General features: G+C 41.8%; 1 protein-coding gene across 1 annotated transcript in view; it reads left to right on the top strand.

Moving 5' to 3' along the window:
* Positions 1–24,602, top strand: part of MOB3B (MOB kinase activator 3B) — a 209,678-nt gene that overhangs the window by 53,949 nt on the left and 131,127 nt on the right. The window contains exon 2 of the mRNA XM_011994378.1: positions 20,008–20,623. Coding sequence (XP_011849768.1) covers positions 20,206–20,623 — 418 coding nt within the window. The 5' untranslated portion in view covers positions 20,008–20,205. The remainder of the gene's footprint in view (positions 1–20,007; positions 20,624–24,602) is intronic.

Here is a 24,602-nt window from a genome sequence, read left to right as displayed (position 1 = left end):
ATCCTCAGAACTCTGGCTTCTGAGAGGCCACACAGGAATGAGGTGTACATGTATTTCCTTATTAGTCAGAAAGAAACTTTACCTAAAAGGACCCTTTTGTGTTTACTAGATATGGTTGGAGGAAATATAAATTATTATCACTATTACTTTTTCTCCTTCCCATAGAAGGCTTTATAAAATTAAATACATCATAAACCTAGACTATGATAAAAATGAGATGGTGTAAATATCTGTGTGTCTTAGTTCAGGCTGCTATAACAAAATACCTTAGTCTGCGTAGCTTATAAACAACAGAAAATCTATTTCTCATAATTCTGGAAGCTGGAAATCCAAGATCAGGGTACCAGCATGATTGGGTTCTGGTGTGGGCCCTCTTGAGGGTAGAGAGCTTTCTGGGGTCCCTTTTATAGTGGCTAATCTCACTCATTAGGGTAGAACCCTCGTAACCAAATTATCTTCCAAAGCTCCCACCTTTTAATGCCATCACATTGGAGGTTAGAATTTGAACACATGCAGTCTATTGCTGTGTGGCTGCTATCAGATTAGATGCCCCAGTTGAAAGATTAGACTATCTTGGCAGCTTCCCAAATGCATGCCAAGGTGCCTTCTTTCCCCTTCTGCTTGTGAGCAAGGTGGGGTGGATATGGAACTGGGGAGAGTGCATGACCTCTGATGAAGCTGAGGGAATGTCTTGATGGGGTCCATCACCAACATCCCCTGTTAGGGGCTAACCCCTTGGTTGGAGAAGGTACTAGATTCTTTTCCACACTGCCCCTTGCAGGTCCCTGTGTTGCCCCAGAGGCCCATGGCCCTCCTTGATGTGGATTAGTTTAGGGACTAGCTCTCAGGGCAGCAGGTCCCTCTCTGCCTGTCCAGCTTAGATAGCCTCTCTTTCCTGGGCACTTTGAAGGCCAGGATCCTGCCTCCTGCCTCTGCCCTCCTGTGAGCCTGGTGCTCCAGGAGCGTGGCTCTCCAAACAGGGAGTGACTCCTCTGTGTCCCAGCACGACCCCACCCTGCCGCTTTGCCTGCCTCAAACACTGGGCAGGTTGTACTCACATTTCACAAGATAACTCCGCTAGATGAGAAAAACGTGTACTTTATTCAGGACAGCGAGCTCAGCTCTCTGGATTGCATTCCCTGCAGAAATGAGAATCCAAGTGTAGTGGCCTTTCAAAGCTGAAATAAATCAGGGCTCCTTGGCCATACTACCCTTGTCTGTCAGTTCTTGCCTTTTTCTAGAAGCCACGCGAGGTTAGGGAAGATTAAGGGAAAGCATATGAGGACCAGTTCATTGTGTAATCACTTAAAATCTCTGAGTCGGAATAGCTATGTGTGATTTAAAATATAAATGTTTGCAAGTGGTTTGTATCTTGATCATTTATGGTATGTAATGTAAAGATGTGCATTTGAGATGTACCAAAGTGACCTTTAGATGCTTCTTTTTTAAAATGACAGTCTTAACTTGTCTTTGTGGAACTCTGTATTTTTCAGTTTTCACCTATGTTAAGCCTTCCAATTTTTTTGTTGACTAAAGTTGGTAGAAGAAATGGTTATCAGAGTTTTTATAGACTCCTCCACCACCTTTTTCCAAATGGAATTTGAATCATCTGGTGCTTATATAAAATCAAGCACCGTTTAAACTCAGGGAGCTGGGTGTTTTTTTTGTTTTTTTTTTTTTCTTTTTCTTTCTTAGAATAAAGTGCAGTTTAAAGAGAATAGAGTGGGAGCTTTTACCAGACACCTGTTTTGGTCTCTTGCTGGGCTGATACTATTTTCCAAGGAACGGTGACTGTGTGTTTCTGTTTTTCCTCTTCAGATTTCTTAGACCAAAGAGAGGAAATCCACTGGAGGCTTACCTAACAAGACGTATTGATGAATGTAGAATCTTAAATGAAAAATAAGTCAGTGGATGTGGCTTCCTGGACTGTGAGCTTGGACCAAAAATAAAGCAAGCCCTCGCCGCAGGGGTTTGGCTCAGCCCCGCGCCTGCGGCAGACGTTGTTTTCCATGGCTTTGCTTGAGAAGTTCACTTCTCTGGGCAAAAGTTCCTGAGGCCTTTGGAGACTTTTAAAGGCTTTTTTTTTTTTTTTCCTGTAGCTTTTATTGTTTTTAAGAAAAATGGTGTCACCCTTACTTGTCATTAAAAAAAAGTACTGTGGGAAAAACAAATAAACTACCCAAAGAATAAAACAAGAAAAATCAAAACAACTCCCCTAAATGAATGAAAAAATGTATACCCTTCACTCTTTTGCAAGATAACTATTTCCATGCAAGTTGGATTAGAAACTATGAGAAGATTTTTCTCTTTGATTTTTGGTTTCTTCTATTTTTAACATTTTTGGCAAGTCTACACATTGTGGTTACATAAAAACATCAGGATTAAGATATTTGGTATTTAAAAAGCACCCTTGGACTGGGGATGAGTCTTTCTGGCACAGCTGTGAGAGTGTTTGAATTCCTTTCATAAAATAATAGGTGTTAATGTCCAATCAACATAAGCTTTTTGGCCAGCTTCTCCCAGTGTCCCTCAAGAAGCCTCCTAAACATGTTCCTGCCCTCGTGAAAGGCCCATCTGTCTGCTTGGTGGCTGGAGGGAGGTGCCCTGCCTCAGGTGCCCCTCCTCAGGAGGGACGGCTCCTGCTGTCCCTCACACCCAGGATGTGGTCAAGGTTGGTCACTCTTTTCAAGAGTCATTGCCAATTACCGTGTGCCTACAGTGTGCCAGACCCGCTGCTAACCTCTCTTCACCTACTGTCTTAGCTGATCACCACAATTCTGCGAGGTATAACCCACTAAGAGTGTTTTAGGAGAGAAGGAACGTAGAAGCCTGTGGGATCTGCTTTTCAGGAGTTCCCTATCCAGAAAGAGGGAGACATATGTATATAAGTAAGTTCAAGAAAGCATGATGTTAGTGGTAAGAATGAAAGCTAATGCATATTACAAACTTACCTTGTGCTTGCTGCTATATCGGATGCTTTATTTGGATAATGTCACTTAACTCTCATGGCAGCCCTGTGAGATGGCTATTTTATCTCCATTTTACAGAAATGGAAGAAGAGGAAGCTAATGTTGAGCAATGTGATATAGTAAACTCCAGAGCCCACACTCTAGAAATGGCAGATTTGGGAGTCAAACTCGGGCAGTCTGATCTCAGATCTGTTTACTTAACCACCAGTCTATACAACACAATGACCAAGAGCCACAAAGCACAGGGGTAGTTCAGTGAACCAGCCTCTCCACAGGTGGTGTAGACCAGTAGGAGAAGGGCAACATTGTATATTTCCAATAATGATTCAGGTTAATTCTCCTTTTCCCCAAGGACTTTTTCTGCCATTCTTACTGCTGGAAATGCAGCTCTTCAGATGACCACTTTTCTATCCTGCCTATTCGCCTCAGGAAATGACTCTTGGCCCACGGACCACTGGATATGCCAGGCCAGGCGTGTCAGACTCCCTAGCTCAGGGAGTTCTTAAACCCTGGGGAGCAGAAGAGTCCACACATCCACTGGTGAGGGGTGGGAAGCTAGAGTCTGCATTTTAAACTTGCACCCTAGGTGCAAGTGATCTTGGTCTTTCTGCCATTTCCGAGTGTCCGCAGGAGACCCAGGGGGAACTTACTAGTTGGTCAGTGGACAGATGGTTCAGGGTGAGAGGGGGTTGTATTTTTTCCTTCAGCAGCCACCACCTTCTACCAGAGCCCCCACAGCTCAAGAGGGGAAAAGTGAAAGAGAAAAAAACAAACAAACAAAAAATAAAAGGCCAGGGGTAAGTGGTGCTGGGGGAAGAGTATAGAACTCAAGAATAGCAAGTCAAACCCATAAATATTTGCTGAGAAGCAAGGGTTCTAAATGAGTGCAGTACGGATGGGAGAAACAAAGCCAAATTAGGGAAGGGTCAGGAGAGAAGAGAAGGGGAAGGGGTGGGTTGAACCTCCACCAGAGGTGGCAGCTTGTGTTTGAAGCCTGCTTTGATGGGCCCACAGGGCTAACAGATGGGTGGGTGGGCCCTGATTGTAGATGGGCCAGAAGTTGGGGGTGAACTGTGGGAATAACCAACAAATCAGACTGTTTAGGTACAAAGGAAGGGCTACAGATTCAGAGCTTTGGAGCAAAGGAGAGACAAGAGTCACTTCCTAACAGCATGGTAGGGAGGAGTCGCCTGGAGGCTGGAAGATTATGGCAGGTGGAAGGCAAAAGAAAGGGCAGGCACAGGGATTTAGCCACTGACAAGTGCAGTCAGCATTAGGGGTCTGATGAGTTGTCCGACTGATTGAGCGAAACCTGAAAGTTCTCAGAGGTGTTTCAGTGGCTTTTGAGAGGAGCAGACAGCCTGCCTCAGCTGCAGAAGAGATAAATAATTTTTATTTATTTTTATAAAATTGAGGTCCTGCATAGCATTTCATTTGGAGGAACAAAGGAGCTATATGACTTTAAAAGGCTTAAAAACCACCAGGAGTATGAATAATATCTATATCTACATCTTCCTATGTATCTAAAAAGACAGTTAAGTTGGGGTAGTTTTCTTTTTTTCTTTTAAGAGACAGGGTCTCACTCTGTGCCCTGGCTGTAATGCAATGACATGATTATAGTTCATTGCGGCCTCGAACTCCTAGGCTCATGTGATCCTCCTCCTGCCTCAGCCTCCCAGATAGCTGGGACCATAGGTGTGTGCCACCGTGCCAGGCTAATTTTGTTTTGTTTTGTTGTGTTTTATTTTGTAGAGATGGCTGGGGGAGGGGGCAGGTGTTGCTTTGTTGCCCAGGCTGGTCTCTAATTCCTGGCTTCAAGTGATCCTCCTGCCTTGGCTTCCCAAAGTGCTGAAATTCTAGGTGTCAGCTACCACGCCTGGCACGAAAAGGGAGGAGGGCAATTTTGAAGGGCTATTAAGTGTCAGACTTGCTGAAGTATTTGAGAGATCCATTGCCTCGTGGAAAGAACACTGGCACGGAGGTTGAGGCTTTGTTTTCAGCCCCAGGTCTGTCCTAACTGTGAACCTTTACATATTCACTTCGGTTTTCTGGGCACTAGGTGTTTGTTTTTTGTTTTTAATAAATTAAGAGGCTCTATTGAATTAAGTGATTTTCAAAAGTTCTTCCTGCTCTACAGTCCTGTCAACCATGACCTTGCTATCAGGCCTCCCTAGCAGATGCACACGGAATGGGTAGCAGGATCAAAGTTCGAGGAAAATTAATGTCGTGGTGTTGTGTGGGATGATTGAGGGAGACAGGTTAGGGGCCAGGATGCTGTCATTGAAGGGGACAAAGGCAACGAGAGTAGATGCAACAGTGACAGAAGCTTGGGCAAAGACACCAAAGTCACAGAAGTCGAGTTTGCACTAAAGGAGGTGAGATGATACAGTTTTGTCTCGTATTAGAAAAAAAATTCCCAGCCAGGCACCATGACTCATCCCTGTAATCCCAGCATCTAGGGAGACTGAGGCAGGAGCACTGCTTGAGCCCAGGAGTTCAAGACCAGCCTGGGCAACATGGCAAGACCCCCACCTCTACAAAAAAAGAAAAATTCCCAAGTTGATTAGCTTGCTGTCTTCCCCATTATTTTTTCCTCTGAAGTATATTTTTAAAACTTATTTTTTAAGCAAAGCACAAAGGTAGAGGTCTTTGGATGGTATTGCAAAGATCTTTACAAAGGTCTACCATGACTTTTTAAACATTGTTTTAAGTGAGTGGGCATGCTTCCAAAGGAGCTGACTTTTCACTGAATGCTAGAAAATGAAAACACGGGAGCTGTTTAGATTGGCCTGGGAAACATCATGTCCAGTAGCCACTGTTGATCTTTGCGTGAAGCAGTTCTGTTTTCTGAAAAGATTCCTTTTGTCCATTGTCTCATTATGATTATAGGAGCCTAGTCCTCTCAACTGGAGAAAGAACTGTTTATCTGTGTGGTATTTGATTAACAATCATTTAGATACACAATTTAACCACAAAAAGTTACTGAGTTCCTGTTTCTACTGGGTCCTGTGTTAGGTACTAGGGATGCAATGAAGTCTAGAGTGTGCCCCCAGCCCTCATAAACTGATGGAGGGGCCAGACGTGTGAGCAAAGAAATACAGCACAGTATGTGGTCCTGGGGCATTTGCATCAGAGATGTGCATGCAAGGTGTACACGATGACCAGCCATCCTGTCCTTCTTGCTCCTTCTTTTGGTAACTTGTTCCCTCTGCTTTACCAGGAGTTGAAGTTAAACCAGAGAGAAGTTTGAAGACATCGAGGCTGGGCCTTCTCTGAGGGAGAGTAACCTTCTCTCCCTTATCTGAGTAGACAGAAAGTTTTTCAGTTCCCTGGAGAAAGCTCCTGGTAATCATGTTCCCAGACAGTAGCCACATACAGGGGCATGGGATTGTTAGGCCTAAAGCTCACTGTCAATTGTGGGGGATTCGGAAGCACTTCACAGATGACGGGGGACTCTGTTCTGAGCATTCTCTCTCTCTGTGTCTGCCGCTGAACAGTAACTGAACAAATGCGCGCAATGACTAGGTTTTCTTCCTTAGCTGAGAAATCTCTTGAGAAGGCTATGCGTTTCTGGTGTGTAGACATAGACTTTCTGCAGATGAGTAAGTTATGTCTTAAACAGAGTTCTTGTTGAACTAATGTCACAAAGCGTCTCTGCTAACAAAAACAGCTAACTTTGCATAGCTAAGCCACTCTGCCCAACTTAACAGTGTTAGTTCTCCAATAGAGTCCTAATAAACAAGTCACACCACTCTTCCCTCTGTGGCTTCAAAGAAGTTGGTAATAACAATACAACAACAAAAACAAAAATCAACTTTGTTTCTTATGGAAACCAGACTGTTAACCTATGGGCCTGCTAACTCTAAATTCTGGATTTACCCATCCTTTCCCATGTAGCACTGGAGAGAGCAGGCCAACTCCATTCATAAGGACAGAAAGTTGGGGAAGCAGCAGGTAGCACACTCCTTGGGAGCAGGCACTTCACAGGAGGAAAACAAGGTCAGGCTAAGCCAGCTGAGCATGTGCAGTTTGCCAATTAAGTGAATCCATCCCTCCACTTGCCCTGGGGTGATGTTAGTAAAGGGACAGAGAGAGGATAGTAGGATGCGTAGGGAAAATTCTTCCTCATCCAAACCATGAGTGGGGAAATGGTGCTTCCCTGAGGTGCCTCAAGATTTTATACTTTTTGAGGGTCAGGTGCTTAGGTCTTGTGGGGAAGAAGTCAAAGAAAGACCACATTATGGTTGGGACCCCTATTGATCATGACACCACCTAAAACCTGATCATAGGAGAAATCCAGATTAATAAATTTAACACTTGACGTTGACCTATCTTTACTTATATTATCTCAGTTATCCCCAGAACACACTGTGATATTAGTATTAGCACCCTAACAACAAAGAAAGAAATTAAAGCACAAAGAGAAAGCATTTAGCCCACAAGGGTAACTGGTCAAGGAGCAGAGCCTGGACTCAAATATGCATCTTTCTGGCTCTAAAGATAGATCTCTTTTCAGTCTTTGAGGAGGACACATGGTTTGCAATTACATGTCTGACTCAATTTCATTTCCAACTTTTTTTTTAACTTGTTATTGGCATGTTTGGGAGAATAGAGTGGATAGAATCATTAATTATTTGTCTCAATTTTATCTCAGAGTTACCTGCTTTGTGTACCTGTTTTTCATTTAGAAAAATGAAAAACCACCCAGATAGATGGTTGTCTGTTCTCTCTTGAGAGTTTCTAGAAATGCAGCCTTAATCCTTCCAGCAGGATCTCTAGATTCTGATAACAGGAATGATATGGTTTGGCTATGTCCCCACCCAAATCTCAACTTGAATTTTATCTCCCCAAATTCCCACGTGTTATGGGAGGGACCCAGGGGGAGATAGATGAATCATGGCGGCTGGTTTTTCCCATACTATTCTTGTGATAGTGAATAAGTCTCATGAGATCTGATGGATTTATCAGGGGTTTCTGCTTTTGCTTCCTCCTCATTTTCTCTTGCTGCCGCCATGTAAGAAGCGCCTTCTGCCTCCCACTATGATTCTGAGGCCTCCCCAACCATGTGGAACTGTAAGTCCGATTAAACTCCTTTTTCTTCCCAGTTTCGGGTATGTTTTTATCAGCAGCATGAAAATGGACAAATATAATAAATTGGTACCAGTAGAGTGGGGGGCATTGCTGAAAAGATACCCGAAAATGTGGAAGTGACTTTGGAACTGGGTAACAGGCAGAGGTTGGAACAGTTTGGAGGGTTCAGAAGACAGGACAATGTGGGAAAGTTTGGAACCTCCTAAAGACTTGTTGAATGACTTTGACAAAAATGCTGATAGCGATATGAACAATAAGGTCCAGGCTGAGGTGGTCTCAGATGGAATGAGGAACTTGTTGGGAACTGGAGCAAAGGTGACTCTTGTTACATTTTATCAAAGAGACTGGTGGCCCTAGAGATTTGTGGAACTTTGAACTTGAGAGAGATGATTTAGGGTACCTGGCAGAAGAAATTTCTAAGCAGCAAAGTTTTCAAAAGGTGACTTGGGTGCTGTTAAAAGCATTCTGTTTTAAAAGGGAAATAGAGCATAAAAGTTCAGAAAATTTGCAGCCTTACGATGCAGTAGAAAAGAAAAACCCATTTTTTAAGGAGGAATTCAAGCCAGCTGCATAAGGAGCAAGGAGCCTAATGTTAATCCCCAAGACCATTAGATACACAGTTTAACCACAAAAAGTTACTGAGTTCCTGTTTCTACTGGGTCCTGTGTTAGGTACTAGGGATGCAATGAAGTCTAGAATGATAGGGAAAATGTCTCCAGGCCATGTCAGAGACCTTCATGGTAGCCCATCCCATCACAGGCCCAGAGGCCCAGCGGGAAAAAGTGGTTTTGTGGGCCAGTCCCAGGATCCCCATGCTATATGCAGCCTAGGATCTTGGTGCCCTTTGTCCCAGCCATTCCAGCTGTGGCTGAAAGGGCCAAGGTAGAGCTCAGGCTGTGGCTTCAGAAGGTGGAAGCCCCAGGCCTTGGCAGTTTCCACGTGGTGTTGAACCTGTGGGTACACAGAAGTCAAGAATTGAGGTTTGGAAACCTCCTAGATTTCAGAAGATGTATGGAAATGCCTGGATACTCAGGCAAAAGTTTGCTGCAAGGGTAGGGCCCTCATGGAGAACCTCTGCTTGGGCAATGCAGAAGGGAAATGTGGGGTTGGAGCCCCCACACAGACTCCCTGCTGGGGCACTGCCTAGTGGAGCTATGAGAAGAGGGCCATCATCTTCCAGATCTCAGAATGGTAGATCCACTGACAGCTTGCACTATGCGCCTGGAAAAGCCACAGACACTCAATGCTAGCCCGTGAAAGTAGCCAGGAGGGAGGCTGTACCCTGCAAAGCTACAGGGGTGGAGCTGCCCAAGATAATGGGAACCCACCTCTTGCATCAGTGTGACCTGGATGTCAGACCTGGAGTCAAAGGAGGTCATTTTGGAGCTTTAAAATTTGACTGCCCTCCAGCACTTTGGGAGGCCGAGGCGGGCAGATCACGAGGTCAGGAGATCGAGTCCATCCTGACTACCATGGTGAAACCCTGTTTCTACTAAAAATACAAAAAAAAATTAGCCAGGCATGGTGGCGGGCACCTGTAGTCCCAGTTACTCGGGAGGCTGAGTCAGGAGAATGGCTTCAACCCAGGAGGCGAAGGTTGCAGTGAGCCGAGATCGTGCCACTGCACTCCAGCCTGGGCAACAGAGCGAGACTCCGTCTCAAAAAATAAAAATAAAATAAAAAAAAATTTGACTACCCCGCTGGATTTCGGACTTGCATGGGCTCTGTAACCCCTTTGTTTTGGCCAATTTCTCCCATTTGGAACAGCTGTATTTATCCAATACCTGTACCCACATTGTGTCTAAGAATTAACTAGCTTGATGTTGACTTTGCAGGCTTATAGGCGGAAGGGACTTGCCTTGTCTCAGATGAGACTTTGGACTATGGACTTTTGGGTTAATGCTGAAATGAGTTAAGACTTTGGGTGACTGTTGGGAAAGCATGATTGGTTTTGAAATGTGAGGACATGAGATTTGGAGGTCCAGGGGCAGAATGATATGGTTTGGCTGTGTCCACACCCAAATACCAACTTGAATTATATCTCCCAGAATTCTCACATGCTGTGGCAGGGACCCCGTGGGAGATAACTGAATCATGGGGCCAGTCTTTCCCATCGTATTCTCGTGATAATGAATAAGTCTCACGAGATCTGATGGGTTTATCAGGGGTTTCTTTTTTTGCTTCTCCCTCATTTTTCTCTTGCTGCTGCCATGTAAGAAGTGTCTTCCACTTCCTGCCATGATTCTGAGGCCTCCCCAGCCATGTGGAACTGTAAGTTCAATTAAACCTCTTTTTGTTTCCAGTTTCAGATATGTCTTTATCAGCAGCATGAAAATGAACTAATATAAAAAATAACTTTTTAAAAAGTTTAGAAAGTCATTTCTGTTATCAGAATACAGAGGTTGTAACTGGATTATAACCAGGAATGTAATGTGTTAAATGTAGAGCATTTATATGTTATTCTGAAAAGTGTTTGAGGGATTAGTGGGAGGGCACGGTGGATATAATTTTGAAATAATTTTCAAAATTATGAAGTAAGCCATATTGCATTAGATTTATTATATGCAAAAAATACTCCCAGCACTTTGGGAGGCCAAGGTGGGCAGATCATGAGGTCAGGAGATCGAGACCATCCTGGCTAACACGGTGAAACCCCGTCTCTACTAAAAATACAAAAAATTCGCCGGACTTGGTGGCGGTCGCCCGTAGTTCCAGCTACTCGGGAGGCTGAGGCAGGAGAATGGCGTGAACCCAGGAGGCAGAGCTTGCAGTGAGCTGAGATTGCGCCACTGTACTCCAGCCTGGGTGACAGAGCGAGACTCCATCTCAAAAAAAAAAAATACTGGAACTCCCTCAAAATATTAGGGTAAGAGTGTTATAAATGTTGGGGAATATTGTTAACTCGTTATCAAATCACTGAGGTTAATATTATTTCTTTTTTGCCTGAGAATTAGAAGTCCACCCAAATTAAGCAAGAATGAAACATTTCATTTCTTTCTTTCCTGCTGTGCAGGGCCTCCATTGCCACCGTGCCCCCCACCCCTACCACCTCCTGCCTATTTCTTATTCATAAACACACATTTGCATTGAACTGAATCATTTTCTATTTCTCACATCATTTCTTGATGTCAAGTCAAAAGTTATAGTTTCTTTCATCAGTCACTATGTCAATAACCATATAATTGTTTTCCATTTGTGAAGTGGGCTCACTGGCATTATATCTTTTAATTTTCACAGTAACCTTACCATAAAGGTAAGCACCATTATCCTTATTATTTTTTTCTTTTTTTCTTTTTTTTTTTGTTGTTTTTGTTTTTGTTTGAGACAGAGTCTCACTCTGTTGCCCAGGCTGGAGCACGGTGGTGCAATCATGGCTCACTGCAATCTTGACTTCCCCAAGCTCAGGTGATCCTCCCACCTCAGCCTTCCAAGTAGCTGGGACTACAGGCGTGTCCCGCTGGGCTAATTTGTGTATTTTTTGTAGAGATGAGTTTTGCCATGTTGCCCAGGCTGGTCTCGAACTCCTGGGCTCCAGCAATTAGCCTGGCTCAGCTTCCCAAAGTGTTAGGATTACAGACGTGAGTCACTGTGCCCAGCACCGTCATCTTTAAAGAAGACAAAATTGATATTCATAAAAAGTGTCTGTTCAAAGACATAGCCAGCTAAAGCCATTGTCAGGATTTGAATCCAGGTCTTTTGAAACTAGACCACAAAGTTTCCAGAAATAGATCTCTTCTGGAGTGGCACATGACAGTGTACATAGGGCTAGGTCTCTGTTTCTCCCATTTCCTCCCTGACCCCCTTAGGTGTATCCCAGAACTTCCTCTATTTTTTTTTTTTTTAACTACCCAACTGTCTAAATAGGCAATTTTAAGTAGGTGGTAAGAGATTTGCAGTCAGCTTGGCTACTTACTGGTTCTGTGATCAGGATACAGCTTCAATCTCACTGTCTCTGAGTTTCCTTAAGTGTAAATTAGGGATAATAATAATGCCTATTCATAAGGTTGTGAAAACTAAAATAAACAGGAAGTCTTTAATAAATGCCATTGTTAATATTATATAATTAGAATTTTAGGCATCCTAAGATAGATTCTAGGTGACTGGTCTCTCTAGAATCTGACTCTCTAGTAAAACTTGCATCATAATGTGATTCAAATGATGAACATGATGATAGCAGCAACCACTATATTCAGTACATGCTAATGCTAAATGTTTTACATAAACTGTTTGAATTCTTGCAGCCACCCTACAAAAGCTGTGTGCTGTTAGCCACTGGGCTTTAGTGTCTCTAAATCTTGCCTGCTTTTGGTGTTAATTTTATCTATCCGCTGTCAAACTTAAACTTATAATCTTTTGAAAATTGGAACTGTATTTTCTAATTTCCAGTCTTCTAGCCCATTTTGTGTTCTCCGCCTTCCTGCAAAGATCTTTTGCAGTGGTTCTAGATGTCATACAAAAGTTCTCATGGTGCTAGGGCTAAAAATTTTTCAGACTTTGAGACTCAAATTCACTTAGTGGCTGAGAGTAAACAAGTCTGTTGACAGTTACAGGATCCAACTTCCTTGAAATAGAACCTTTTTCCTTTAAAGTAAGATTTTTCCAAGAAAGGATTGACATACCCTGTTTCAAAGAAAAAGAAAGGGTAATTGGCAGTAACCTTTATCCCAGTATCCATTGAAGGTTCAGAGTGATACCATATCAGCTGATATACACCCATGCTTTAAAAAGTAAAAGTACTTATCTCAGTATCCATTGAAGGTTCAGAGTGACATCATATCAGCTGATATACACTCATGCTTTAAAAAGTAAAAATACTTAACATTTTTGACCTGCCTTAATTTTTTGTTTCAGCTATAATTTAAGCTTTATCTGTAGTTCTCGCCACATTCCCCATTCTTCTACCCTCACCTGACTTAGATATTTTTTTTTTCAAATCATATGTCTTTCTTTAAGCCACAAAAATGAATATTTTCTAGCTAGTCTAAATATCTAGAAATAATATACCAAGTCTCTCACTGATTTGGAGAAGTTTCTCTTTCTTTTTAAAAAATCAGTGTAATCAGTAGGATGTCATTATAAGATTTATAATCTTTATAAGATTAAATGGGTCAATTGAGCTTTTATCCTGTAATAATTTTACTTTACTATTTATTTTTAAAACTGCAGTAAGATTGGATCAACCCTGCCCAAGTTTTGACCAAAGAGTCTTCATCTTTGTCATTGTTGGGAATCCAAGCTTGTTGGTACCGGTGTCCAGAAGGAACATTATTCTCTTTATTTCATTAAACATTTTTTAAAATTCTGTCTTTTCTTCCATGGACCGTCAGTAGGTAATGTTTCAAACCATACCAAACAAATCCCACTCTTTTCTTTTACTCTTTCCATTCTTTCTCACCACTAACTTTCCTCTTCTGAATGATGGTGAATCATTATAGCTTTTTGCTGAAAACACCTATGCATTGATCTATTGTAGCTGTTGCTGCTGCTGCAGTATATAAGGTTGCAGGTAATGCTTTCATTTTTGGAATTTTAACTTATACATTTGATACTAGAATGTCTGCACTGATGACCAAAAGAATGAGCCTATGAAACAGCAAGAATGCAATTCAAATGACCATTGAAGAGCTAGAAGATTAGGAGGAGTAATAGTCCTGTGACAGACTTCTGTCGGGTTACACCTATTTGTACTGACTTCGTTTGTGTTCAGAAATAACATGAGCATTCTAAGCTCTGAAACCATGCATATCTTTGAAAATTAAAATGAGGCAGCAATGTTTCTCCTAACTAATGTAACAAAATGCAGTGATATGACAGCTCAAAGTTGAGGAGTTGAATTCATTGGGGAAAAAAATAGAAAAGCTCTTCTCAGGCAGGAATCTCTTCCATTCTGGGGTTATCTTGTGGGCAAAGATGGCACCTCCTAAGTAGGCAGGGGTAAACAGTGCATAAGGGTTGATGGAATTTCATCTTAGGCACATCTTTTATTGGAGCCTAGAAAGCTCAGATGATGTTCATTTTATGATACACACATACATACGCCCCTCTAAAATAAAAACCCAATCTACTTTAATTCAATATTTGGGAAGTAGAGGACGATTCCAAGGACTATTCCAGCTATAAAGAGAACAATATAGTGGGAAAAATGAGAAATCAGACTAGTCATTCTTTGATTCCGAAGAGGTGGAATTTCAGATAACACAGAGGAATGGAGCAGCTCATTTGAAAGAAAAGTTGGGCTGAAGTCTTGTCCTTTCAGGAGGCAGACATGTTACTTCAGGGTATCCCAGCAGCCTCAGTGAGTTGGCAGTGAGCTTACAGATTGACATAGAGTCCCCAAATAACTGAAGACAGGAGATCCACTTTGGCTCCTCTTTTGTGGTTTCACTGTGATATAAAATGTTCATCATTCACTGTCGTTTACTCATTCATTCAGCAAACATTCAGTTAAGTCAGCTCTCTGCCGGGCAATGAAGATGACACTAAACTTCCTTCATGTCGGGTGTTTCTGGGGCATTTCTCTTATGGCCTTCCTATAGGAAATGAATCATCCTGCCAGCTGATCCTGCCAAAAGGAGTCCTCCACCCCACAGATAAGATATTGAACTGCTTTTCCTGCAACTGGTGTCACCTTCGGTCCCTCTCCTTTCCTAACCCCCTCACCCTTCTGTACCACCAAGGTCTCTTAGAGGTGGGCCTGGGTAGAGAAGATGGATCTCTCAGGAGTGACTGGGAGAGTTGTTTTATTTCTTCCTTATCCCTGGAAAGGACTCTGATTTCTCAACTAATGAGGCAAAAGACATCAATAGGAAAAGAAAAATTAGAACTTTCCTTGCCAGTGTTGCTTAGCTACCTTGTCAACATTCCCTTGCAGCCCAGCCGAATTCTCTCTGTATGTTTTTATAGTGCACATGTTTTATTGTTGTAATTGATCTATTAGGCAGAAAATATGCAGAGCACATGGAACTTCTGTCAATTTTCTGCTATTTATTTAGATTTCTGTTTTTCTCTTTCCAAAGACCTCACCCTTTATTGTCCTTTTTCACTCCTGATCTGAGTAATACTCTGAAGGAATCACATCAGTATGCATGTTGGTGCATTGAACTTTATAGTATTAAAAGCAAAAGTCAATAACTAACCTCAAAACTACATACCAAATTGTGAATTCTTCATAGACAGGGACCACATTTTTATGAACTCTGTGTCCTTAGTGCCTAGCCCTGTGTCTGACACATGAAAAGCTTATAATAAATGTTTATTGATCAAATGAACCATTGACTTCAAATATTTATTAAGAACCAGCATTGTCATGGGTGCAGTTCATAATATAGAATTTACTTTCAGTTTCTACCTAGAATGCAAACTTTATGACTTTTTTTTTTTTTCTGGAGTCTGAAACAGGACAGAAAATAACCACTGTGTTGTTGCTAGTGCTACAGTTTATTCAGTCAAAGAAGCCTTTCTGCATGAGGCTGCAATAGCAGCAGCTGCCCTCCACCTGGCATTTACGAAAAGGTATTCACTGGAGACCTCCTAGGTGCTGGGTACGGGGCTATACAAGTCAGTCCAGAACAAAAGACCTGGTGGTTGTCACCATCTGTCAAGGCGATTGTATTCAAAACAGTATCTCTCTTTTTTTTTCCCTCAAACACACCCACACTCAACTGAAGACTGTTTATGAAACAATCTGTCGACAAAACAATAAATGGAAGTTTGTTTATTCATTCCTTTACTCAGCCAGCCAGGCAGCCCTCCAACCCAGCACTTCTCAGATCATATACTTTTGAGATTTTGTTAAAATGCACACTTAGATCTACCAGGTTTGGGGTGAAGCCTAAGCATCTACATTTTTAACAGGCTCCCTTAGTTAGATCAGGCCTTGATGCTTTGAGTGCCATCCGTGGACCAATAGATTCAGCAGCACGTGGGAGATTGTTAGACCAGTCTAATCAGAACCTGCATTTTAATAAGCTCCCCAAGTTCACATTGGCTGAGCACTGCTCTGTTCAATTAGCCCACAGCATAAATTATAGGCAGGGGTCCCAAGGGAGCTTTGGGCTGGGAAAGTAAGTCTAGGTGCATTTACAGTTCCCTTTTTAATTTCAAAACTCTCAGGTTCCTGTGCCAATATGGCATCTGACACTCAGGAAAAGACACAGATGGGTGCCTCTTTGTTCAGTCATTCAGCGGCATGGTAAATCTTGTTATTATCCATCCTGGATTGCCATTATCTTTAAACATGGGGGCCTACCTGATCAACCTATTTCTTCTTAAGAAAACTTCATTTTAGGTTCAAAAGTTTCACCCAAAGAGACATCCTCACGTCTGACCATATCAGAATCATTTACAAATTTGGATCAAGCACTAGAACATCTGAGTTTCTGTTTCCTTGTCTGTAAAATGGAGATAATACCACCTGTTCTAGTTTCCTTTCTAGTCTTGTGAGGATCTTTGAAACATACATGTGCCAGAGCTTTGAAAACATAAAAATATCCATAAAACTTTAAAACTGCTTTAGTGAGAAACAAATCATTTATGTTTCAGTGCCAAACAGTTAAGGGTTTAACATTTAGCCTTACCATCCACCAACTTTGTGATTTCTGGCAAATTATTTTATCTAGTTGAACTTCAATTTTTTAAATATATAAAATGGTCATAAAAACTTCCACCATACAAGGTGTGGTGAGGATTAGAAATGTTAACAATATACATAAAGGATCTGGTGCATAGTAGGATTTCATAAATGGTGGTCAATATGCAGCATTAAGGGACTTGGATGAGAAAGAATCCTCCAAAGATGCCTTCTTTCTCAGGTAAGCCTGTTAAGTTGTGGCAAAAAAAGAGAGTGACTTTAAAGCTATTTGAAATTTTGGATCAGTGTCCTTCCAGTTCAAGAGACTGTTATCAGGTCAAAGCAGGAGGATTGCCTGAGGACAGGAGTTCAAGACCAGCCTAGGCAACAAAGTGAGACCCTGCCTGTACAAAATACAAGATAAAATACTTAGCCTGGCATTGTGGCATGTGCCTACAGCCCCAGCTATTCAGGAGACTGAGACAGGAAGATCACTTGAACCTGGGAGGTCGAGGCTGCGGTGAGCCATGATCATGCCACTGCACTCCAGCTTAGGCAACAGTGCAGTGGCATGGTCATGGCTCACTGCAGACTCGACCTCCCAGGTTCCAGGGATCTTCCTGTCTCAAAAAAAAAAAAAGACATATCTTCATATTGGTTCTGTGAGTATCTTTGGAAGAAAAATTCCCAAATTTCCAACAGCGTTTTAATATTTATTTAAATATTTGCGAGTGCTAGTCCATGCGAGGCTTTATGATGAGGAGGATTTGCTGTGATTGTTTGGTGTTATTCGCATGCTCCCATCAGAGGTATCAGAGGGGCTTGTTGATGGCATCCACAAGAGCCTGGCACAGGTATGGAGGAAGGTTTCCACAATGTTTTCCATGCAGGTAGACACTCCTGGCTGAGAGAAAACAGAAGGATTAGTGGCACCAAGGGTATGTGTGGCGGTGAAAGGAAGTTGCTCTGAGGACTGTGGGAATTGATGGTACCTTCATTATCAGAAAAACAGAAGAGCAAGTTTTATTTGTTCAAGACTTGAGGGGGCAACTGTTCAGTGGTTACCATTTTACTGTCAGCAATTAAGCATTTGAGACATAGAAGGATTATTGTCTATTTTTTAAAAAACAAGTCCTCACCATCCTTTCTCTGTGTTTCCAACCTCTGGCTCATTCTTTTATTTTGGAAATTTCCTTCTAAAATCCTCAGGTTTCTTAAGCCTGTTTTCAGGCAAGCTAAGCCTTTAGGAAGGTATTCTTCAGGAACAGAGCTCACTCCATTCTTTCCCTAGACTTTGCAGAGTTTATGTGTTGATATCCTTATAGGTCCTATTCCAGGGTACCCAGAAGTGTGATTTCACAGACTCTCTCAGGCAGAAAATTTCATGTGACCTGCTTTTCCACATGGATCTCTTTGGTGGGGGGTGGGTCAGTGGTCAATGTCCTGTGAATAGGAAAAAAATACCACCTTGCGGATATGGCATTTCAGTGAAAACCTATTAGGAAGAGGGTGGGATTAAAAGGGAGGAAGTGAGCAGGCACAGAGCCAGAGGCCTTGGGACTAGGGGTGGGAGGCAGGGCATTTGGCTGCCTCGCTAGCAATTCTGAGCCAAGAGCAGAGTTCATAAGGGGGAGTCAGGATGTCTTAGGTATATTGGCCTCAATAATTTAAGGTTGAAAGTATCATCAAGCCCTGTTTGAGTGTGGAATGGCAGAACCCCTTACAGGCAGGGAGAAAGCACTTAGTGGGATCGTGCTCCAAGCCCATTTTAACACATTCCGTGTTGGGCTCTTCTGAATCTGGCCACAGCTGTTGGCTCATTTTGTGGGGCTTGACCTGTGAGTGGATCAGTTATCTCCTCTCTTTTTCAAGGCCACAGAACATAGCCTTCACCTCCAACCAATCTATACAGCAGTCTTTGGGGAATATGTGGATAGAAGCTCTGGGTAAAACAAGTTTGTAAATCAGTAGGAAAGACAAGTTGAAGTCCATTACTTTTTGGAATATATGGCCATGTAGAGAAAGCATTTGCTAAGAGTCAACAAACTAAATTTCAATCTAACAGCACACCCCCCTAGCTATGGGATCTTGTTAGGCAAGTAATTGTATCTCTTGGAGACCCAGGAAGAATGATATCCACTATAAATCTATTAGACCTATTATAAAACTATAAACCTCACCAGATTTTTGTGAGGATGAACAAGTTAGTGGCGAAGAGAGCATTGAAGATGTCAGAGCTGTGCCATCCAGTGTGGTAGCTGTGAGCGCCTGTTCAAGTTTAAATTCATTAAAATTAAATAAAATATAGAATTCTGTTCCTTAGTCACATTAGCCACATTTCAAATGCTCAATAGCCACATGTGTCTAGTGGGTACCGTATTGGACACCATAGATATAGAACATTTGCATTGTCATGGAAACAGAAAGCTCTATTGGACAGTTCTGCCTCAAAGTGCTGTCTAAGGTGTGAGATGAAGGGTATAAAGGATGGCACATTGGAAGGTGACAAATACTGGCATAGTTAGGAATGTTTGGTAAGAAATAGAACCAACTCAAGTCAGCTGAAATAAAATAAGGGCTTTTACTAATTCAGGAAAAGTGAATGGATTGCAAAAGGCATGAAGCACAGCTAGGCTTCAAAAGGAATTAGAACCAGCTTCTAGAAGATTATCAGGATTAGTTCTTCTCACTGTCTCTCTTTTTCTCTTGTCTTCCTCTCCCTGTGTTCGCTTAGGCTCTTGTCTCTGTTTCTCTGTGTATCGGCAGCCACTTTCTCCACCTCCTCCTTTTTCTCCTCTTCCTCCGTGGCTCTGTAGAGCAGCTTTCTCAACTGCACTACACACAGTCCGAACAAGATTCTACCAGTTTTCACCACTTCTCACCCAATGCCACATCACTAATGCCCAACCAAGACTGAGTCCTTTTTCCAAATTCCTAGGAGAGACATTCTTATTAGCCTCTTCCATCATCTGTATCTAGAAGGATGGGGGAAGTGTCCCCATGCCTACTTAATAGGGGCTGTTGGGGGGTGGGGCTCTAAAAACTAGCACATGTGGGATAGGATCAGGCCATTGATCAACATGTTCATCCTTAACACCTTGGAAAGGTCCACTAAGCCTATGATCACACAAAGAAGAGCCAGTAGAGATTTGACAAAGCCATGAACAAAACAAGTGTGATGCCTTTTCTTCTTTAGTTATTTGCATGGTTTGCATCAACAGTACAGAGTCGCAGGGCAGTGGCTTAACCACCATGTCCATATACCTGGATGGAGAGTAGGCACAGCCAAGAACGCAAGGTAGAAATCAGGTTGAAGACTGTCATTTTTTTAAAGGCAAACTGGGCACTCATGTGTTCCCTTTTCTCTTCTACCTTTAGGAAAGAACATGAGGTTCCCTTGGAAATCATTCAAGAGGAAGATGGAAGGGGCTGTTTAAAAGAGCTTAAAAGCTACAGGCTGTAAGACTGGGGCCTGAGTGCTGGCAGTGGAAAACCCTGTTGGGCTGTGATCTCTCCCTAAAAAGTTCCAGGTGCCTTTTTGCTTCCTGCAAAAGAAAGGAAGCGAAAGAGAAGACCATGTCCATAGCCCTGAAGCAGGTATTCAACAAGGACAAGACCTTCCGACCCAAGAGGAAATTTGAACCTGGCACACAGAGGTTTGAGCTGCACAAACGGGCTCAGGCATCCCTCAACTCGGGTGTGGACCTGAAGGCAGCTGTGCAGCTACCCAGTGGGGAGGACCAGAATGACTGGGTGGCGGTACATGTGGTGGACTTCTTCAATCGGATCAACCTCATCTATGGCACCATCTGTGAGTTCTGCACCGAGCAGACCTGCCCTGTGATGTCAGGGGGCCCCAAATATGAGTATCGGTGGCAGGATGACCTCAAGTATAAGAAGCCAACAGCGCTGCCAGCCCCCCAGTACATGAACCTTCTTATGGATTGGATTGAGGTTCAGATCAACAACGAGGAAATATTTCCAACATGTGTGGGTAAGTTCATTACCAGCACTCAGCTTTTTGTCACCCTCACAACCCTCACTATGAAAATTTGCAGACTGCCTTTGAATGCTAGGTAGCACCCATGTGTTAATTCCATCACTCACGTACCTGTAGTGAGTGATATATAAGAGCCTCGTTGAAATGGAAAAAAAAAAATTTATGGACCACTTACATTTATTTTGTGGACTCCAGTGGTACACATACCACATGCTGGGGAACACTGACTTGGTGAAATGTCAGATGTGATTGTGTTGGCTTTCTTAGGACTAGATGTCAGACTCAGTTATCTTGATAAGATTATTATTTTTTGGTTAATTAACCAAAGTTACATGGACTCTGATGTAGTCACTGGTATTTATAACTCAGGATTAAGAAATCCCAGTGTGAAAATTCATAGATTTGTTTGGGGATCAAACAAACTGGGGTTCAAATTCTGGGGAAAAAGAGATCCTGGAATTCTCCTCCCTCTTCTAATCCTAGGTTGTTAATTCCAGGCTGTGCTGTTTACTTTAACCCTTGCATAACTTCTGGATACACTTCGACACTTGAAATGCAATTTATTTTGTTTGCCTTGTGCTATGGGCTAAAACACTTCTAAAGTAAGGACCAGTCAGTCTTTTCTGTCTCTTACATGTCTTTATGATGCTGGTCATTAGATTTTTCCATGCACTTTCAGACTGAATTTAGAATTCAGTGTTTTATGCTGTAGGCTCAATAGGAATCCACAATCTCCTATTTGTGCTGTTGTAGCTCTAGTGCCTAGCATAATGCCCTGCAACTTTGTAGACACTCAGGAAATATTTGTAGAATGATTGAAAAAATACTTGTGCTATTGGAAAGTATGATTTAAAAAGCCTGAGATGTTTGGAGTACAAAAAACACACTGTTGAAATCACCTCTAGATTGGGGTAGGATGTGTCCCCACATAGCATATAGAAAGTTGAGAAGGAGGTGTATGGAAGTAATTAAGTTTATACCAGAAAAAAAGTGTATAAATTGATTGATACAGTATGTACATCTTGAAATATTCAGCACACAAACCAATTTGTCAGGATCCTGGTGTTGCTTTGACTTGTCCAGTTCCCTCATGCTTCTCTCTCTCCTACTCCTTCTTAACAGGAAGGAGGTACGTTGTATGGCAGGGCAAATACCCCAGTCCACAGCATAGGAGGAAGAAGGCAGGTTTCAAAAACTCCCCTGGGCATAATATTAAGCACCTCAGAGTAGTGGAAATTTCTTAGGTTCATGTCTTTTGCACTTTTCATTGACTGTCATAGGCTACTTTTGGAGCTGAAAGGATTTTTTCTTTTCCAAAAGCCTTACTAGCAACTGCCAATGCTCTGTGCTGAACATGTAATAGCAATAAAGATAAATAAATGTAGGCAAGGATACCTCCTCTTTGTCCTTTCCCTTGTGTCTGCACCTGTATGCTTTGAATTCTGCATACTCCTGTTCTCTCTGCAATTGTGGCTACCCCATAGAATTGCTGACCAGAAATCATAGTACAAAGCCATGGTGTGTTACTTGAGAGAGAGAAAGTTTCTGGCTGTCTGGCTGGAAAACAGGACATCATAGGTGGTTTTAGGCTTTGCTTGGAAGAAATTAGTGGATGCCTCTATATCCCCCAGAGTAACTGACTTTGCTTTATTTTTCTAGACATTTTCTTAGTCATTCAGTGTGCTTAGGGAACATGCTTACCTGGTCAGAATCCTCTGTTTCAGCTCTACCCCAAATATCTTCCATTGCATACTTGTATTTTGAGAGATCTTAAAGATTTCTTTCCCCAAGGAAAAATAAGTTTGGGAAATGCTGAGTGAAATTGATTTCTTTACCATAGGACTTTTAATATGCCAATGTGCATTATGAATTTCCAAGAAAAGAGTAGTATGTGGTGGTTCCTAATTTGACACTGGTACCTTTTTTTTTAATTAATGAAAGACCATTAGTATCTTTTGGAAAATGTTAAGCTGTATATATTGCAGTTGTCAAACTTTTGTTTATATCAGAATTATTTGGGCCTTCCGTTCAAAACGCAAATTCCTTGATCCTCTCTTCCCCCTTAACAACTAAATCAGAATCTCTTAGGTGAGACCTAAAAGCCTGCACTTTTTAAAAAAGAAAACTGTAGTCACCACATTGTATAATTTATCTCTTGAGTTTACGCTTTCTATCTAACTGAAGTTTTGTATTTTTTGACCAACATCTCCCCAACACCCTCTCAATACCTCCAGCCTCTGGTAATCACCATTCTAACTCTCTACTTCTATGAGATCAACTTTTTTAGATTCCACATATAAGAGAAACTATTCAGTATTTGTTATTCTATGCCAGGCTTATTTCACTTAACATATGTTCTCCAGGTTCATTTATGTCACAAATGACAGGATTTACTTATTTTTTAAGGCTGAATAGTATTCCATTGTATATATATACCATATTTTCTTTATTCATTCATATACCTGTTAGTCATTTGTATGTCTTCTTTTGAGAAATATCTCAGATCCTTTGCCCATTTTTAAATTGAGTTATTTGTTTTCTTACATTTGAGTTATTTGAGTTCTTTATGAACCTGTACTTTTAATAAGCATCCTCTATTTATTGTAACCGCTCAGAATTTTTCATTCCCCCAGAAATGGTCTGTTTCTTACAACTCTGGTTTTATTCATGTTTTTTTCTTCTTCCATAATCACTCACTTCTCTGTCTCGTGAATTCTCATGTATCCTTTGAGGTTCAGCTCAGATACCATGTCCTCTGTGAAGGCTTTCATCCATTAGAATGCTAGCTCTTTAAATTATGCAATATGTCTAATTCATCTGACTATCCCCCACTAAGTCTAGTCCTGGTAACTTTTAAGTTATTGGATGGATGGATGGATGGATGGATGGATGGATGGATGGATGGATGGATGGATGGAAAAATAATCTTTATAAAGGCCCAACACATGTATGATTCTGGTGATCAGAGCAAAGTTAAACAAATGTTTCTGAATCCTTTTTTTTTTTCATTCCTGGATATTTCCCGCACCTTGCTTCCATAGGGTTCCATTTTCTCTGTTTAACTTTTCCAAGGTGAAATGTTAGGGTCAGTACACACCTTCACCATCCACCTTCACCATGAGGGTCTTCAACCTCCTGCTCACGTCTGTGATTTGCCCTCAGATGCTATTGTTGTGGTCTTTTGGAAGAACTTATTATTAGGAGCCACTTTCTCTGTTACACTCCATTTCCTCCTCTTTTTCCTCCCCCGATTCCAGCCTACTTTTCTTCTTTTTGATCTTCGTGCTGTCATGAGTCATTATCATGGAAATAATCAAGATGTCTGTCAGGGTAAAGCAAAAGAAGAATTCTAAGCAAACAGGACCCTGGGTGAATGAGAAATGGAGAGTTCTGCTTAGAATTACAGCTTTGAATACTGGGCATATTTCTGTGTTTCTGCTTGGGAATTGGGAGGGGTTCAAACTTCATCTCCTCCCCACTGTGATCCAAGGAAATAGAACCGGAAAATACTGACAGATGTGAAAGCTTCATCCTTAGTTAGATATTAAAGGATATAAACAGCTGTTGATCTCTACCATTGAAACACTGAGGAAAGAAAGCTTTCATCTGTTCCTAGATTCAAGCTTAACTAGGCAACCCGTGCTATTTCAGAAGTCGAACTTTCTCAGATGGCAGAATACCAAACAGATGTGGATACCTTGTAAACCATCGTTTCCCTTACTTTCTCTTGAAACTTTCTGGCTTCTTTTGTTAAAAATCCAACAGATGTCCCTGTGAAAGCCCTTAAAACAGCAGTAACTTCTGAAGCAAGGGCCACCTCCTTTTCAATTATATTTCTTTAACCGTTTTTAGAGATCACAGCCAAGACAGTAAACTAGAAAGCCATGACTTAAAAAATTATATTGCCTGACTAATTACAGTAATTTTTATGGTCCAGCCCCAGCTTCCCTGCTTTTCTGTTTTATAATAGGAT

This window comes from Mandrillus leucophaeus, unplaced genomic scaffold (assembly GCF_000951045.1).
Source record: "Mandrillus leucophaeus isolate KB7577 unplaced genomic scaffold, Mleu.le_1.0 Scaffold454, whole genome shotgun sequence".
Lineage (NCBI taxonomy): Eukaryota > Metazoa > Chordata > Mammalia > Primates > Cercopithecidae > Mandrillus > Mandrillus leucophaeus.
Note: the sequence above shows the minus strand (reverse complement) of the source record. Positions and strands in the feature narration are given on the sequence as shown.